The sequence below is a fragment of the Paramormyrops kingsleyae genome, chromosome 11 (genome assembly GCF_048594095.1).
Source record: "Paramormyrops kingsleyae isolate MSU_618 chromosome 11, PKINGS_0.4, whole genome shotgun sequence".
Lineage (NCBI taxonomy): Eukaryota > Metazoa > Chordata > Actinopteri > Osteoglossiformes > Mormyridae > Paramormyrops > Paramormyrops kingsleyae.
This window is the reverse complement of record NC_132807.1, coordinates 28,309,946-28,327,764: the sequence shown is the minus strand read 5'-3', so window position 1 is coordinate 28,327,764 and position 17,819 is coordinate 28,309,946. Positions and strand designations below refer to the sequence as shown.

At 45.3% G+C, this 17,819-nt stretch overlaps 1 protein-coding gene across 4 annotated transcripts in view; it reads left to right on the top strand.

Annotated features, from left to right (window-relative positions):
- fhod1 (formin homology 2 domain containing 1) overlaps positions 1-17,762 on the top strand; it is a 38,046-nt gene extending 20,284 nt beyond the window's left edge. Inside the window, exons 11-25 of one of the 4 annotated variants that reach the window (XM_023790336.2) lie at positions 820-930; positions 2,619-2,714; positions 3,977-4,027; positions 5,390-5,520; positions 6,771-6,863; positions 7,929-8,812; positions 9,046-9,201; positions 9,639-9,821; positions 10,466-10,585; positions 10,847-11,008; positions 11,802-11,992; positions 12,450-12,642; positions 13,319-13,484; positions 13,679-13,852; positions 16,466-17,762. In XM_023790336.2, coding sequence (XP_023646104.2) covers positions 820-930; positions 2,619-2,714; positions 3,977-4,027; positions 5,390-5,520; positions 6,771-6,863; positions 7,929-8,812; positions 9,046-9,201; positions 9,639-9,821; positions 10,466-10,585; positions 10,847-11,008; positions 11,802-11,992; positions 12,450-12,642; positions 13,319-13,484; positions 13,679-13,852; positions 16,466-16,545 — 2,791 coding nt within the window. In that variant the 3' untranslated portion in view covers positions 16,546-17,762. The remainder of the gene's footprint in view (positions 1-819; positions 931-2,618; positions 2,715-3,976; positions 4,028-5,389; positions 5,521-6,770; positions 6,864-7,928; positions 8,813-9,045; positions 9,202-9,638; positions 9,822-10,465; positions 10,586-10,846; positions 11,009-11,801; positions 11,993-12,449; positions 12,643-13,318; positions 13,485-13,678; positions 13,853-16,465) is intronic. The other 3 variants (XM_023790338.2, XM_023790337.2, XM_023790339.2) reach the window with 3 other exon arrangements.
- Positions 17,763-17,819: the final 57 nt, after the last annotated feature.

Here is a 17,819-nt window from a genome sequence, read left to right as displayed (position 1 = left end):
GTTTAACTCCACTGAACGTATTAGAAGTGAACAACTCTAGATTGATCTGATAGGCAGTATTTAATTTAGTTTTATGCCTAAGCATAAGCAGTACTGTTTGTTCTGCTGGTGTTTTTACGCGCACATGCTGGTGACTAGAACGATAAATATCGCAAATATTCTGTGACGTTAGTTGGCCGAGTAAATACCAAAACTGCCTTTTTAAGTATAATCCGTGGAGGCTGCGTGACATTTTATTCTTCTGACAAACCATGTGTGTAAATGTTTCACTTGGAACATAGCTGTCCTGGCGAAATATTTCTTTATTTAAAAATAGAGTATGAAAAGTTTCTGTAGCATTTTGCCCCCGGCCCGGCTACGTTAGCAGGTGATTACAGCCGGGGATGGGGGGCCTTTTGGGTCATTTGTCGCCTTGCTCAGTGTGGAGGCTGTTTGTTTAAATGCACAATTTGCACTCGCTTTCGCAAATACACACTGTTGCTTATGCTAGATTATAATGAATGCGGTTTAATTTGACACCTCGGCTAACAACACAGCGCACTGCATGCTGTACTGCAGCCTATTTTGTTATAAATGACAGAAAGCATATGCCTGGTGACAATATTTAGTAGCAGCTTAAAGTTATTCAGTAACGCATACATTTTCTTTTATGTATGACTGATTTATTTTCTGGGGTCACCTTCTTTCAGTAAACATTAAGTTAGTGTTTAAAAGCTGTGATTGCTTACATGGTGTGTTCCATCCCCTACTAACAACATAGGCTCTCCCACGTCATTCAACATGCCTGCCTTTCTCTTACTATCCTGGTCCTTCCACTAGGGGGCGCTCTTTCATCAGTCATTATCTGTCCAGTAAGGGGGGTTCTAGACGATCAAGGTTGCTTAACAAGGCAAGGTCAATAACTGAGGAGTCCCCTGCTGCTGCTGTCAGGTCTGTAAACCGAATCATTGCTTCTGGGTCTCTCATCCTTATCTAACTGATCCATGTAATTTTTCCTTCATTTCATACATTTCTGTTCTTTATTCTTCTCCTTAAGCACCAGTGCATTAGATTTTAATTTCAGGTGCACATCAGCCTTGCTTACAAAAGTGTTTAAGGACTGGAACACAATATGGTAATTCTTTTCTGCTTGTGCCGTACCAGGAAACCTCGCTGTGTAGCCTGGTGTTGAATTGTGCATTGTGTTGACACTGTGATTATTAAAATGGGCCCTGTGCCTGGGGGGATTTGAAGGGTCTCCCACCCCCCCCCCACTGTCAAACTATACAATCTGCCACCTCCACCCTGTCGAGACTTGATAGAAATGTTAGAGAGGCTTTGTAAGGAAGGGATTAGTGTTTCCCCCACTAAAGAGGGACTTCTAGGAGTTCTCTCCCTTCCACAGCTGAGGGGATTTGGAGAAACTTACCCCCCCCTCCACCAGTGATGTTGGCTTTCCAGAAATGAATAAAGGACATATTGAGCCAAGCCTGTCTTTGGGTGTCGATGCCCTGTCCCTCCCCAGAACCTCCACATTCCCATGGTGCCTCACTTATCAAACAGCAAAGAGCCAGAGGTGTTTATTTGTGCTTCCTGTGTACTTCATGTTAGACGTTTCCCAGGAAGCATTTCCTCAAAGCATTCTCTGTGAGATGGGCTTCCTTTAAGAACACTTTTGAGTGTCGGCCAGTCAGTTTTGTGCTGTTATACGAGATTGTGAATACAAAATACATTTTTTTTTTTATTTCCAAGAAAACCTGGCGTTGCATGCATCTTTCAAAATGGGCAACAACCCGGAATCCACTTAAATTAATCCAAAGTTTTATATAGTTAGAATATTTTAAATTTTGAGTGTTTCTTTTGGAGAACGTGAACTAATCCCTTCAGCTTTCAATATAAAAGAATGTAACAACCATTCAGCTCCTCAAACTTTTTGAGTTCATGTCTTAATCTTTTATTTATACTTGGCCACTGTTTTCAACATTTATTCCCTTTCTGTCTGGGTAAATGAAACGACGTTTAAATTATCATTTAAATATAAAAAAGTTTCAACTTCTAACTTAAATTTTCAGAATATCGTAGTGTTTTACCACACTGATAAACGTGCAGTACTATTGTCTTCTCAGGTATTGCACACTGGCAACGTGTGTGTGTGTGTGTGTGCATGAGTGAGAGACGGAGAGTGAGAGACGGAGAGTGAGAGACGGAGAGTGAGAGACGGAGAGTGAGAGACGGAGAGTGAGAGACGGAGAGTGAGAGCCATTTACTTGTTCATTTATTTTTGTTTTTGAAGCACTGAAAAGGACTTGAGTCTGTTCCCAGAGTTGACGATCGGCAACCCAGTGCAGTGTGTCCATGGGGCCACACACACACACAAACACACACACACACACACACACACACACACACACACACACACAGAGCCGCCTAAAGCAGCCCTGCTTATTAGAAAAGATACAAACAGACTTTTCTGAGTGACCAGTTGCACACAAGCTTTAGTGTGAGTAACTGTATCGGATGGGGCTGTCATGAGGGGGATCGTTGTTGCCTTGGCTGTGGCTCACTCTGTGTCTGTGTCTGTGTGTGTGTGTGTGTGTGTGTGTCTGTGTGTGTGTGCCTATGTCTCCTCCCGTTTGCAGTCCATCTCCCACAGACGCCACTTCTGTGGAGAATCAGAACCAGTCTCAGCCTCCACTAAACACACAGTCTCAGACCGAGGACAGCGGCACCTTCAAGTAAGTACCCACTAGAGTGATTTTGGACATGGTGAGGTAAAGAGGGTCAGGTGTTAGGAAAACAGGCTTCTAATCACACGCTGGAAAAAACTTTACTGTTCCGATTGCCGGATGCTCCACATGTCATTGTAAGCAGCTCTGTCACCCTTTCGAATAATGGCTCAGCATCACGGGTCGGAACTTGAAAACATGAAACTAGAAAGTTTTTGAGTCTGTTATGAGAAGCTTCAGCTGTGATGCTTCTCGGCATGGAGAATAGATTGTGCTTTATGATTTGTCTGAGGGGGGTGGGGGGTGGGGGACTTTGTTGGTTAACTGTCTGTGTGGAAGTTCTTGTGAAGAAGCTGTCCTGTGGAGATGAGGCAGATTTGATTTTGTTAACCTTGTTATGGGTTTTACACTTACGGACTGAGTCCTGCTCTCCCGTGAGCTTCCTCAATCATGTCCTGTCCCTGCACGTTTCATCTCTGCTTCGTCCTTTACTCTTCTCTCCCTTATGATGTTTGGCCGGCATCCTAATCTCATTCCTGCATCGCGCCGTCCAACATTCCTCCTGTCCGCGGTCTTCTCTCCTTTTACAGACTGCCCCGCGTCGAATCTCTGCTCGCCCTCTGCCATGAGGGACGTGGCACGGGAAGGTTCCAGTCATCCTTCCCGAACGTTCACACGGCACGATGATGCGGGACGGGAGTATTTTCGTTATTGAGGATCTGCTCCCTCCATACTGAGCTTTTTATTTTCATCCAGTCAGCGTAGTTGTCAGTCCAACTGGTTGTTCAGGATTTTTAGCATTTTGGGCTGAAAATTGAGATATTTTGGGAGCGGTATAGGAATATTTCTGTAGAAAAAGGTTTTAGGCTGGTTCTCTGTGGTAGGTCAGCCATGTTCTCATCTCTCTTACCCCTCTCTTGTTCTTCATCCTTCCTTTTGTTTTGTCAATTAGCGATAAACCAAAAATTTAAGCATGGAAAAGTATTGTTTTGAAGCTCTTTGACACTGTGATTAGCGCAACATACTCATTGTTTACTTAACTTAGGTGTTTCCAGTAAAATATTAACAAGATTCTCATGGTTATAAACATCTTGGGACTTGAACTGGTTCTGCTAATGTAACCAAATCCTTAAAGCTGCCATTACCTGGCCTGTTGTAGGCGGCTGGGTGGCTTCTTATTGGTCAAACTCTGCCCAAGTGGCTGGTTTTTGTCTCATTGTGTCTAACGACTGGACATGCCTTCCTCTCTTAAACAAAGCGTTTCTCCTCAGCCTGGAAGCCTGTATTATAAATATGGACAAACCAGTTCTCAGAAGGTTTCAGTAAGTATGGGGGGGTTGGGGTGGGGTCGCTCTTATGAGAAGAGGTGATCAGGGGTGGTTTGGTGATGGTGCTGGGGAACCTGTTGCTTCTGCATTCTCTCATTTTATCCAAATCTTATGGGTTTTCCTCCATTTATATTTTTGAAAATTAATATCTCTTGGTAGCTTCTTGCACATTTCAATTGGATCCTTTCTCATCTCACTGGCAAACGTACCGATCTGTTTATACGGCTTACATTCAAGGGATGCACCACAGTATATTAAAATGTTTCTGGAGCGACAAGAATCAAAATCACCATCTGAACAAAAATTTGCAGAACCCTCAGCAGGCAGGGAAACCAGCAAATATTTGTAAGTCACCCTTCAATGTAAAAATGCAAATGTGATTGAAGGGAATGACTTGCTTTCATCATGTGATTTTTTTACAAAGGAAAACTGAACAATTGACACAAGGGCAGTGCAGTTCTGTTGGTTGTAAAGATGGACCTTTGCCAGGTATTAAGCTTCCTGGAGTTCCGTCTATTATGAAATGTTGCACAAGTATTTTTTTTTTTTACTGCAATGCATGTTAAACATGCTTTTAATTGCTTTTAAATGCAGTGACTTAATTTTTTTTTGAAGGAGGCCTTATCATAAAAATTATTGAATTGGCTTAAGTTTTAACATGAGTGTTTAATTAGTCACTGCTCTGAAAACACCTTCATCTTCCACCTGCTCATTAAAGAATCCCATAAAAACGTCTGGTTAATCCTCTTCACCACTTCACAATGCTGAACTATCCAGATCATCACTGCTTCCTATCCTCAGTGAATCAGGCCTGCCGATTTGATCCTTACAGTACGGAGACCATGTGCACCGATGGCACGGTCAGGTCAGGACTGAGACGGCCTGTTCTCCATGGTGATTTGGGTTGGTCATTGGATGGGATATGGTCAACATGGCTTTTGTGGCTGGGGACAGGTTAGTGGTGACAGGCCCTACTCGTAGGTTGTACTATGAGTGTGAGACTGTGTGATGTCCCTATATACACTTAGCCTTTTCTGAGGAGGACGCCGTGTCCTCTGAGGGCTGCGGATTGCTGAATCAGCCTGTCTCTGCTTTTCAAATTAATACCACATTCCTTCATGGTGCAATCGGTGACTTGTTTGTGAATATTTGGGTTTTCTTTCAGAGGTCATATGTCAATAAGCTAACATTTTTGCACTAACTATTCTACTTAAATAGCAGCTGGTGGTGGCTGAGGTTTTGGCAGCAGCATTGGGGTGCCAATGACGAGGGAGTGAATCGTTTAGCCTGTAGGGGGGCCTCTGGGTGGGAGGGGGGTGCGTTTGCCGTGACCTCACGGTCCGCTTCATCCCACAGGGGGATCTTCCTGCGCAATCTGGAGGCGACCCAGTGGGAGCGACGAAAGAGGCAGTCCATCCATGGCACTCAGCCGGAGGGACCCTCCCCCGAACCTGAGGAGCCCTGCCAGAACAGCACTGCTGCTGAAGGTACACTGGCGCCCCCATCTGGAAGCATGTGGGAAACCTTTTTGTCCAATTATGGCATTACATGAACATGTGGTTGGAGACCTTATTACCAACCTTCTAGCAGGACCTGCTCCCCCATCTCTTACTATTTGTGCTCTTTGATGCTCAGTTTGTGGCTGAACTGCAAAGTTGGGCTGAACATCTGCCATAACTGATTGTAATGTTGCCATTAAATCGCTATTATGAAACGGAACAGAATGTCCCACCAGGGGAAATTCTCCTTTGCCGATCAAAGCTTCGGTCAAGCTGTCAATAGCCGGTTGCTAGGTAACTGTCAGTCCATGTGTAATATGTAGTCAATGGAGAAGTTGGCCTCTCTAGGCAGTGAGGTCACAAGGCAGGAGAGGGTGGGATTTCTGGGATGGTGGATGTGGTCGGAGCTCTATGGGGGTGGAGTTAAGGGTGGGGGCTGCTTTTCTGCCCCAGTAAATGAAGCGTCACTGGCAGAGTTTGCGGGGGGGGGGGGTCACAGAGAAGCATAACAATGGTTGCTTGGCAGAGGGGCAGAGAGGGTACCACTGGCATAGTAATGAGAAAGGAAAACATTGTGAGGACTGAGGTGGGGGGGGGGGCACGATCATCTGTCACACATGCTCTCTTCGGCTTCATTCAGACCGGGAACTTTCCATTTCATAACCCTAATTACGGCAGTTCTGATAAACGCTAGGGCCATTAATCCTCCAAATGGGTTTAACGGCCTGTTATGGCTGCTCCTGCGATGCTCTGGGACGCATTATGAAACCTGCCTGTTTTGGGCCTGCCGGTCGTAGGCAGCGTGAACGTGGTGTGGTGACCTTTCTTGCGGTTTGGGGGCCAGTGGAGTGTGATGTCTGCTTGTGGAAACATTGCTGCAAGCCAGCAACACACTGGGTTGCAGTTTTGGGGTCGGAGTCCTACATGGAACCTGCAGGGTTGGTTTGGTTTGGGTGGAATTTGGCCATGTCTGGTTACAGATGTGGATTATTGTTTGGCTTTGAAAAAATAATGTAAACACATCAGAATATTGCCTCAGTGATCTATCTGACTTGTATGTCACTTTGGACAAAAGCCTCTGTAAGTAAATGCAATATGAATCCAAAAATAACATCAAGCAATTTACATGTTAAATGGATCAGTCCGTGCTGTTAACTGTGCTTAATTATATTCTGTGTGTGCGTGCGCGTGCTTGTGCGTGTGTGCGTGCGTGCGTGTGCACATGTTTGTGACTCCAGACCGCATTCAGCTGGAAGACAGCAGAAAGGCCGCTACCTCTGCTGTCGACCTGGAGCAGCCTGAAGTTAAATGCGTGACTCCTGGTGAATTTGGTAAGACACAGGGCATCTCTCTCCTCATCTCACCTGTGCCTTTCCTCCCTGCCCACGAAAGCTTTAATTCTTGGAATTGAAACACACCTGAAATGCTGGATTATGGGATGCCCAATGGGGCTCACTGGAAGGAGTAGATAGCATCCAGTGTTTTAATTTATCAGATATGCGGTTTCCACAAGCTGTAGGAAATCAAAAATGAAAATGCCATCTGTAAAATGAGTATTTATATTTTGTCCCTGTATAAGAAGAGGAAAACATGTGATTGATTAAATGATCAGCTGATCACACCATAGCGCTCATTCACTCATTCAGTTTTTTGAGGTGTTCGGGGGGGTGGCCGGAAACGGGGCACTTGAGTTCTTTCTTTCAGGCGAGACAGAGAAGCTGTTGAGACTCTTAGCTGTTTCTGTTGCTCTCAGATCCTTAGCAGGGTAGACAGCAAGGCAGCAAGGCTCAGCTCCCCTGCTGGGAGCCGTTTGGAGTATGGGCTCCCTTTTCTGCCCCCCTCTCTCCCTGGCTTGGGTGAAACGTTGGAGGTGGTCTGAAATACAAGTGTTCAGATGTCACATGGATCAGACTTTGGTGCAGAGAAGGAGGCAAATGGGGATTGAGGGAGACTGATTGCTAAAATATGAGGTGATGCTGCTGGTTACTCATGGAGATCAAAGACTGGATAAATGGCTTTTTCCTTTGTAAATTCAATGTGTTTTATTTTTAAAAACCACGTCTCCAGATGCAGCTGTAATTGCTGTATGCTTTAGAATATGCAGAGAAACTGTCAGCAATACTACCTGATCTTTGGAACATTTTGAGGGAACATACTGTATACATGACATTTTGTTTTCAGTGTTCTTATGTATTTAGGGCTGAGATTTGGCTGCCCTTATTCTGGTCTGTATCGTGTAGAGAGAAGGTGTGTAGAGATGGGAGCTGTAGGTGCGTCTGTTTCAGGAGTATGCAGATCTGGTTCTTGTTGCAGTTGTGGTGTAGCGTTGCAGTTGCAGTTGCCAGAGGCGATGCAGTGTGGGTTTGTGTGACTGTGTGACTGTTCTCTTGGCTCAGGTGGAGAGATCAAGCGACAGGGCAGCGTTGTAGAGCAGCGCAGCACCCTCTCCAGTGACAGGAAGTTCATGCTGGACATGCTCTATGCCAAGGACCCCGTTGGCTCCCTGACCATGCCGACAACAGAGGAAGAGAGCCCTACAGCAGGCGAATCTGAGGCTGGAGATGGGGAGGGGCCTGACTCTGAGAGGCGGGGCCAAGCACATCGGCAGACGGAGCTGGAGAGCTTGGAGGGCAGCACGCGGGCGGCCAAGGCCCGGCTGGCGGAGGAGCGGCAGGTCCGGGCCGTGCGTCCGCAGTACAGCATCGACGCGGAGACCAACACACTCAGCCTGGAGACCACCCTGATGACTCCGCTGTCTCGGGGTAGCCAGGGCGGCTGGGACCGTCTGCAGCCTTCCAACAGGCAGCTGCGCATCAAAGACCTGGACTTCTCCGACCTTCAGGAAGAGGAGGACATCGACGTGCTGGATGTGGATTCTTTTGACGCTGGTGTGCCTAACGGGCTGCCGCCACCCCCACCGCCCCTGCCTGGCTTGGGGTCTCCTCCGCCACCGCCCCCCCCACCTCCCCCGGGGGTCCCAGGTCTGGGCTCCCCTCCTCCACCTCCTCCCCCACCTGGCATCGGTTTCCCTGGCATACCTCCGCCACCCCCAGCCCCCGGCATGCCCCCTCCTCCACCCTCGGCGAGTCCAGACCCCGCTTTCGCTAAGAAGAGGAAAACTGTCAAGCTCTTCTGGAAGGAGCTAAAGCAGTCGGACAGCCCAAGAAAATGCAAGTTTGGCCGTGGCACAGTGTGGGCATCGCTGGACAAAGTGACCGTGGACACGGCCAAACTGGAGCACCTGTTTGAGTCCAAAGCCAAAGAGCTTCCTGTAGCTAAGGTGTGTATGACAACCTTCTCCATCAATGATTCTTTATTATTACCCTAATCCATCATACCTGCACAGTTCATTTACCGGTTTAACATTAAAACTGTCATCAGCTCTCTCCCGGATGCCTTTGAAAATACAAGGATCTGCAAATAGTTGTACTTGTATTAAGTAACCAAGGATGGAGGTGCAGAGTCTGTTTCTCTCATTTTGCGGTTTCATTTCCTCGTCCTCTATGTACCCAGAGAGGGTCTGAAGTGAAGAAATCCGAGATTGTTGTCCTGGATCCCAAGAGGAGCAACGCAATTAACATCGGCATGACTGTCTTACCTGCTGTCCACATCATCAAGACCGCCATCCTTAATTTTGATGAGTTTGCCATTAATAAAGAAGGAATCGAGGTAAGTCTGTCTCATGGTCAATTTCATAGCCTTCGGATGTGGTGCGAGAGTTGACTGTAGCACCAGCATTCTGAATATCAGGGGTCAGCCTATTTATACTTTTTGGGAGAGATTGTGTGCCTTTAGGTTAGGACCCTTTGCCTGTAATCAGAAGGTCATTTGTTTAAATCCCAGGCTTAGCAGAGTTATTGAACTGTTGGGCTCTTGCGCAAGACCCTTAACCCTTGTTGCTCCAGGGGCTGGCTGCTGCTGTCTTAAGTGCTTTGGATAAAAGCATATGCTAAAATAAATAAATGTACATAGATTTTTATATATATATATATAAAATATATATATTCCTTAAATAGTGTAGCTCCAATCTCCTTGATCAGATGCATAGTTAACTAACCCCCTCATCCAATTCTGCCCACTCTGTCTGATCTGTCTGGTGGTGCCAGAAAATTTTGAGCATGATGCCAACAGAGGAAGAGAAGCAGAAGATCCAGGAGGCACAGCTGGCCAACCCAGACATGCCACTGGGCACAGCGGAGCAGTTCCTGCTCGCCCTGTCCTCCATCAGCGCCCTGGGAGCCAGGCTGCAGCTCTGGGCCTTCAAGCTGAACTACGAGACACTCGAGAAGGTCTGTCACACTCTACTCTAGAAAGGAAACGCACTCTTACCTCCATGTCTGCACCGCAGAAGGATACAGAGTTGGCAGCTTTCACGCATCTGGTGTGACGCTCTGGCTTTCTGACTCTCACGCTCACGCAAGAAATCTGACTGCGAATCTATATTATTCCATTATGAACCTAAAATCAGCTACATTAAAAGCTTTGGGGTAGTTTGCGAGCCCTACAGACTATCTACAAGGTAATAAAACTATTATATGCATGTAAATGAGTGTGCAGACTTTTTTCGAATTGAAAATGTCACGCGAGCCAGCTGACACAAGTTGGCACAACTGTGGATGTGAGGTCCAAATTATGTTTAACACCGTACAACAGGGGTGTCAATCTCCAGTCCTGGGGCCCCCCAGGACTGGAGTTTGACACCCCTGCCGTGCAGCGTTGTATAACATTGTACAGTACCTCATTCAGAATTAACTGCCTATGACTGTATGTTTATTTGCTGTTAATACATCAACATAAATGTCTGCAAACCAGCTACTTTTAATGTTGTTAAAACTGCAATGACAGATATCACCAGCAGATGGACTCTTTGTCCAAAGCAGTGGTGGTTGGCAAGGTTCTGGCCTTTAATGTCTGCTTTCGTCGGTGGATTTAGGAGGTTGCAGAGCCCCTGTTCGACCTTAAGCAAGGAATGGAGCAGCTCGCTAAGAACCAAACATTCAAGCACATCCTAGCAACCATTCTGGCCATAGGAAACTTCCTGAACAACTCCAGCGTAAGTGCCCCCCTCCCCCCAAGCCCCCTGGTATGCCATTAGTAACTGTGTCCTCAGGCAGCTGGTGCGTTTCGTTTTTCAAAAAGCAAAAACAAATGCAGCAAAAGAAAAGCAGTTGTGTATTGTGTGAGCCTAAAACCAGCCTAAAACGAGTCGTCGTTCTGACTAAGGGTGTCCAGCTGTGGCGCTGCACAGATGTTGGGCTGACTGACCCTCCCCACATGAGCCCACTGTCACATCGGTCACTTTGTACCCCTGCAGGCCAAGGGCTTTGAGCTGAGCTACCTGGAGAAGGTGACCGAGGTGAAAGACACGGTGCAACGACAGTCGCTCCTGCATCACATCTGTAACTTCGTGGTGGAGAAGTACCCAGACACGTCAGATGTGTACTCTGAGATCGGCTCCCTCACACGCTGTGCAAAAGTGAGTCCGCCGTCAGCCTCTGGCCCTCTGCTCATTTCCACCCCTCCTGTGCTTTGCATGACCTCATGTGCAGCCTAAGTAGCCACCATTAGAAGATCCAATGAATACAACGAGTACAGTAGCTTAACCCTCAATGTTCCATGTGTCTCCCAGTCAGTAATTTGTGGGATGTTTTTAATAAAGTTAAACCTTTTGAACCTTTGTTTAAAGCCAATGAAAAACACCTTTTAATTTAGGATGTTGAAAAATGAAATGAAATGAAATAATGAACTAAAATGAGTATACTATTGTTGATCCCCGTGGGGAAATTCTCTTTTCGCCTGCCACATCTTGCACTCCCATAGATGAGAGCCAGCTTGGCAGCGAAGGGCAGTCACTCATAGTGGCACCCAGAGAGCTGGGGGTTAAGGACCTCACACGAGGGGCCACAGATTTGTAGATAATCTTGTTGTTGCCATGTGTGCATTTTTTACCTTCTCCGGTTTTTATTTGTTTTTCACAAATTAATATGGCCCAAGCTGCTTGCATGGCGTGAACTTAAGTTAAACTTCCAAAAAAATGTATCATCTGAATGTCTCAAAGTACAGTAATACTGTAAGTTAAAATCTTACAGCAATCTCAAACTTGATGCATCACAACATTGATCGTATATTTGCATTGATGGTGCCGAATTTTCCAAAGCAGAATAAATTTAATCTAAGATCAGTAACAAAACAGTGTACAAATTATGGTAAAATCTAAATGTTTAGCATGTAGTTTATTGTAGTTGCCATTATGGACTGTTCCTCCCCAGGTGGACTTTGAACAGCTGTCGGACAGTCTAGTGCAGCTGGAGAAGAGGTGCAAAGTTTCCTGGGACCATCTGAAGGTAGTGGCCAAGCATGAGGCCAAAGCCGGCTTGAAGACCAAGATGACAGAGTTTCTGAAGGACTGTACGGACCGGATCATCATCCTGAAGGTGGTACACAGGCGCATCATCAACAGGTGGGAACCTCCTATTACCCCCCCCCCCCCCCCCCCAAGCTGGAGAATGGACAAACTGGTATGACCAGCATTCTGGAGACCCAAAGGCATTCAGCAAAACTAAGACAAGACATGACTTCACTGATCCCACAATGGGGAAATGTACTTCTTACAACAGCCAATAGAAATAAATAGCACTAGAAAACTATAACAACAGAAATAATTAAGAAAATTTTGAAAATACACATATGCAGTGAATATTGCCCAGATGTAATGAACATTCATGTATAATGAACATTCAATACCTAATAACTGAACTAGATCAAGAAGATCAGAAATTCTACTTCTATAGGGAGAGAAGTTTAAATGTGTAAGTGCTGCAGGACCATTATATAAAGTACAATGGCTAATAGATAAAGGGTCCAGGCTGGTTGATGACCAAGACTGTAGCATGATATATGATTTGTTGCCTCAACAGGTTCCACTCCTTTGTTCTGTACCTGGGCCAGCCATCCCACTCTGTGCGGGACATCAAAGTCACCCAGTTCTGCAAGATCATCAGCGAGTTCTCTTTGGAGTACCGCACCACAAGGGAACGCGTCGTAACGCAGAAGCGCAAGCGGGCCGCCCACCGCGAGCGGAACAAAACGCGCGGGAAATTAATCACAGAGGTCAGACGGCACCAGCATAATCCTTTGGCTGTTTTTTTCTTCTGCTGAACTTCTTTTGTCTACTTCAGCTCATCAGTTCTGTAATCAGGGTAGTGAGAGGGCTATGCTGTCGAATGGGATGTCATTCACGTTTTATTCATTTGTCTGATGCTTTTATCCAGCACGACTAACAGTAGAGAGAAGGCTTACGTTTCTTGGTGTGCTCCCTGTGATTTGAACCCACAACCTTAGCACTGTTAGGGCAGTGCTCTACTTACTGAGCTACAGGGTACACATACACAAACAATGGCAGGATACAGCGGACTGTGTCACCAACTATGATACATGCCTCAGAAGGATGTTTATGATGAGGAACCAGAATCACAGGAAGAATCCCCACAGACACTGGGAAAATACCTCCACACTAAAGGACCAAAAAGGGAAAAAAGCGAAATCTTTTATAACCCAGGGTTCAAAACACATTACAGATCATATGAGAGAAGAATTACATGTAGTTAATGACACAGCATAATGACACGTGCCACAGATGTCATTGTGTGCTGAGAGTAAGGGCATCCTGGATGACCTTTGCAAGCGAAATGTTCCCATATGCCCAAGGGCTTATTGCTAGGGCGCAATCACTGACGTACTAATCAGCATCCAAAGGCCGCTGAGTATAATTTCCTCTGTGTTTCAGACCGAGAAGTTCTGCGGAGCAGTCTCCTCTCCAACTGAGAGCAGCCCCACCCCTGTCTCCGTGGCAGCACTTACTGAGCCGACACAAGAGGAGCATGAGAACATGAAGAATTTGCTGACCGCTAGCGTTGACCATGGCAATCTGCGTCGTAGTCGTGCTGTACGGAGTAAGTGTGATTTCCTCCCTTCATGCCAACTTATGGTACAACTAGAAAACCTGAACTATTTCTGTGAATAGTTTAAGTGTAGAAATGCAGCTATCCAAATGGCATGTCAGTGTGGGGATGTGGACAATCTGTGGCATATGATTCTCCACGCAGGTGTACAAGGTGAACATGCTCATTCCTTTGTTCTTCGTCAGGCTTAGGTAATGTAAAGCCTGTGAATGTATCTACCAAAGATGACATCACAAGTTCCCATGACGACGCCACTGATGAGATCATGGACCGCCTGGTCAAGTCTGTAACGCATAATCCATCAGAGAGGCCCTCCACTCCAAAAACGCGTAAACGCTCCCGTTTGAACAGGAAATCCTGTGAGTATAGACGGAATGCTTCCACTTCCAGAAATAATACTTCATATTAAACAGCGTGTCCTAGAGTACAATGACTTTTCCTCTTTTTCTGTACTGATTATACCCATGTATTTACATCAAAGGAAACCAGTGAAATATGTTTCACTGAGCACGAGATATAATGACCATGACCTTTGCCAGGCGAAGCGTAATGAAGATATGGTTTATAATGGCTGTAATTTGCAGATGCATGTTAAGCAACTATTGATTCAACCTTCCATCTTCATTCTTGTCTATTGATAATTCAGTTAGGGTTGTAGTAATCTGGAACTCCCCATGGAATACATAGTATGCAAGTCATCAGATGCATATCAGATGCCTGTCCACTGACTCAAGCACCTCATTCGCCCCCCCCCCCCCCCACCCCGATTATTGTTTATTTAAATAAAGGTGATTTATCCACCCATTTGCCTGAACGGCCTGTCTGGCAGCTGTGAAGAGACACACTTGAATATACAGAGCCAGCGTGACAACTAGAGCTGTTCTGGGCTAAGATTAGCTGCTGGGAGATGTTTGGGCAAAAATCCTTTGTGTATTTATCCTGCCTGTCAGCAGTGGGGATGTTGATTTAAGTACTTGTATGTCAGGAATCCTATTGAATCTCATCAACTTATCTGTAGACTCAGTCTGAGTGTAGAGCATTCAGGCTGATGTTCCTTCACAGGATGAGACTAATATCCTGTATTGTACTGCACCAAATCCTGCGAAGCCTTGGGCCCTAAAATCGGCCGATTTGAAAGTCTTAAATGGGTTGCACTAAATGTGCTCAGAGTTTGAAGTGCCACTGAGGTTTCTGTGTGTGTCGTAAGTGGTTTGCTTTCGGATTGATTGTGCTCGCAGACAATAGGATTTTGTGTCCAAACTAAGCTGTAATCTCCTTTGTTCCATTTCTCTGTTTTCTATTCTACATTAATGCTCCCCCTTAGTGCAGTGATCTCCTGACCCTTTACTCTCTCCCTCCATCCCTTTGGTCATGTTGCTGTAATCTGTTCCTTGCCCCTCTCACTATAAATGGCAGGTCATTTAGTGTCTTTGCCTCCAAACTCTGAAATTCTCTTCTCAGTCTCTCTGTGGCTGTTCTTTACGTTATACTTTAATGAACATTTTTCTCCCTGTACTGCCTGTTTTTTTTTTCCTTCTCCTTGTAAAGCAGAGTGGTGGCACTGAGGCTTGGGATCTGTGCTGGCAATCAGAAGGCTGGTGGTTCGAATCCTGTGAATAACCGGAGTTATTCTACTCTGTTGGGCCCTTGAGATAATCTCTTAACCTGCAATTGTTTAGTTTGGAGTATGACGTTAATCTGCATCCTGCCCTGCAAGCAGGTCCTGCAACTTTCAGGCAACACATTGGGGGCTGGCACTCTATACACTGGAAAATTCTTCACACTGCTCCATTCCATTTTAACTAGTGCGCTGCTGAGGTATCACCTGCTGTAGGTCCGCACTCAGGTTCTCATCCCTGAGGTGGTTCGTTGTGTGGTGGCCGTGGTAACACACGATATCAGTGCACTCTCCTTACCTTGTAAAGTGGCTTTGGGTGTGTGAAAGCACTATACAAATGTAATTTGCTAGTCATTAATAATCGTAAAGCTAGATCTCTGTCATGCATCTGTTGGGTTCCCTCTGTACAATTAGATGTTTTCTCCTTACCATGACAGACTGGATTGCATCTAACATCTCTTGCTGAAATATCACAGGAAAGCAATTCCTGTTTTTAGTTTTCAGTGGAATCAGCTTTTCCTCCTTTTATATTTCTTCAACTTGTTCAAAAAAGTAACTCAAAAGTTATTTCTCCTGAATTTCCGTGTCGTAATATCATGCACCTCATTAGAACATGAGCGTCATTTTGTTGAAGTTATAGTTGCATTTCTTTGCCAGGTTTCACTTTCTCTCCTTAACATGAATTCCACAGTGCAGACTTTAGTCTTCTGTTTCTCCACTGTGGAGCCAGCAAGTGTCTGCTTCTTGAGTCTGGGTTGCAGCCATGAGATAGCGGGGAAGTTGTGCTGTAGATTGCCACTTTGGGATCGCTCTGTCCCTGTGAAACCAAGGTTAGAGACTATCAGCATTTCTCTGGAGAAATCACTGTAGACGGCAGCCTAGTGGATCAGATATACAGCAGATTTTCAAAGTCCCCAACTTTATAGTTAAAACGAATCCCTCTGGCAATGCCAGATAGTCCGCGGCTTGGCCAAGCTTAAAAAGAATTTGGACTACGACACTTATAATGTACAACCAAAAGTGTCCAAACATTGTAAACATGTCATTATAATAAACATTATCATAGCCTGAAGCCACTTTTCTTGAAGGCCTCATCCCTCCTCCAGTGCACTACTTTAAAACTGCAGTCTCAACAAGTTTTAAAAAATTCACATTGACATAGATGGGGTTCAAGTCCTCCTAGGTGAAGATTAAGACTAAGGCCAGTTTTATTGCCTTCCCTTAAGTATTTTGGGATGTGTGTGTTTGTTTTTGTGATTATTACAATGTGGGGACCACATATGCCCACAATGTGATGAAAGTCTATAACTTTTTACCTTGTGGCTAATATCTACTGAATCTCGCCATATTCCAGTGCGGCGGACGCTGAAGAGCGGCCTGAGTGTGGACATGGTGCAGGCGCTGGGCCTCAGCAAGCCCAATGATCAGCTGTGACAGCAGGCTCCCCTGGGACACAGCATGGGAAGACCCAGAACAAGCCCTTAAAGGGACGGGGGAAGATGCGGCAAAATGCGGCCACTACGAGAGAGGATATGAACGGCACCGGCCATGTGGCTGCAGGGAACGTCTCGGCTAGAACACGACTTGGACTTGAGTTTGTTTTATAGGTGCTAGAACTGTGTCTGAAGTATGTTCTGAAATATACCACAGGAGTGGCCTGAGTTGCTTTCACAGCGGGGGGTGTTGGTGGAGTGCTGGAAGCTGAGGAATATTCACAGTATATATATATATATATATATATATCTACTAATGTTACATTTATTATTTTTTTGCACAAGAGCAAATGGGTTAGTGTGTGTGTGTATGTGTGTGTGTGTGTGTATATGTGTGTGGAGGGTCCTGTAGTATCTGGATTGTGGTATAAGCTGCCCCACCCCCCTCCCTTAGGTAATGTTTTATATGGGATGGAATTGGGATACCTCTGTGAGGCTCTCGAGGAGGTTACGATGATATGGAAACTTAAGAATTCTGAATTAAGGGCTGTACGCTTGTTGGCATTTGTTGTTGTATATTATTGTTTAATTTATTGCTGGGCCATTTCTCTTGTTGGTGAATGCGCATTTGAATCTTATTTTAGTCTTTGTTGTCAGGGAGACGTTTAAAGACGTCCTTCAGTTGGCTTGGTCCTCGCTACGACACACGGCACGGAGTCTAGGCAAGATGGGAAACACATCCCTTTCAGTTAGGTCAGCAGTCTGTTATCTGATGAACTTAGTTTGTTCTCGCTAGTTTTTTAACTGTTCCGCCCTTGTATTTAAACAACAGATTGTATGCTCAAAGGATAAGCAAGCAAATGTCTTAACTTTGCATTGTCAGCGCAATTAAAATGCCAGCAAAATTAAATTTTTTAATGTCTAACATCGGTTAAACGTTCATATTGCGGATATTACGGTTTTGCACTGCGAGGTTAGGGTGTACTTATCTAATTATGTATCAATTCTGTATTGTGTGAGAGACATACAAAAATACACGGCAGTCACTTTTTGATGTTCTTCCGGTGGTTTTACAATTAGGATTTAGCCGAACTCTTCTGCTAAATCATTTATAACACACCAGCTTACCCTTTTTAAAATGTATTAATGTAATGTTTGTCATATGACCCAATAACATGTTTGCATCTCAAAATAAAATATTGTTTTAATTGTTGTAAAGTATGACTTCTGTCCTTACTCCAACCATAGTGTCATTGTCGGGTTATTCGGGGTTGT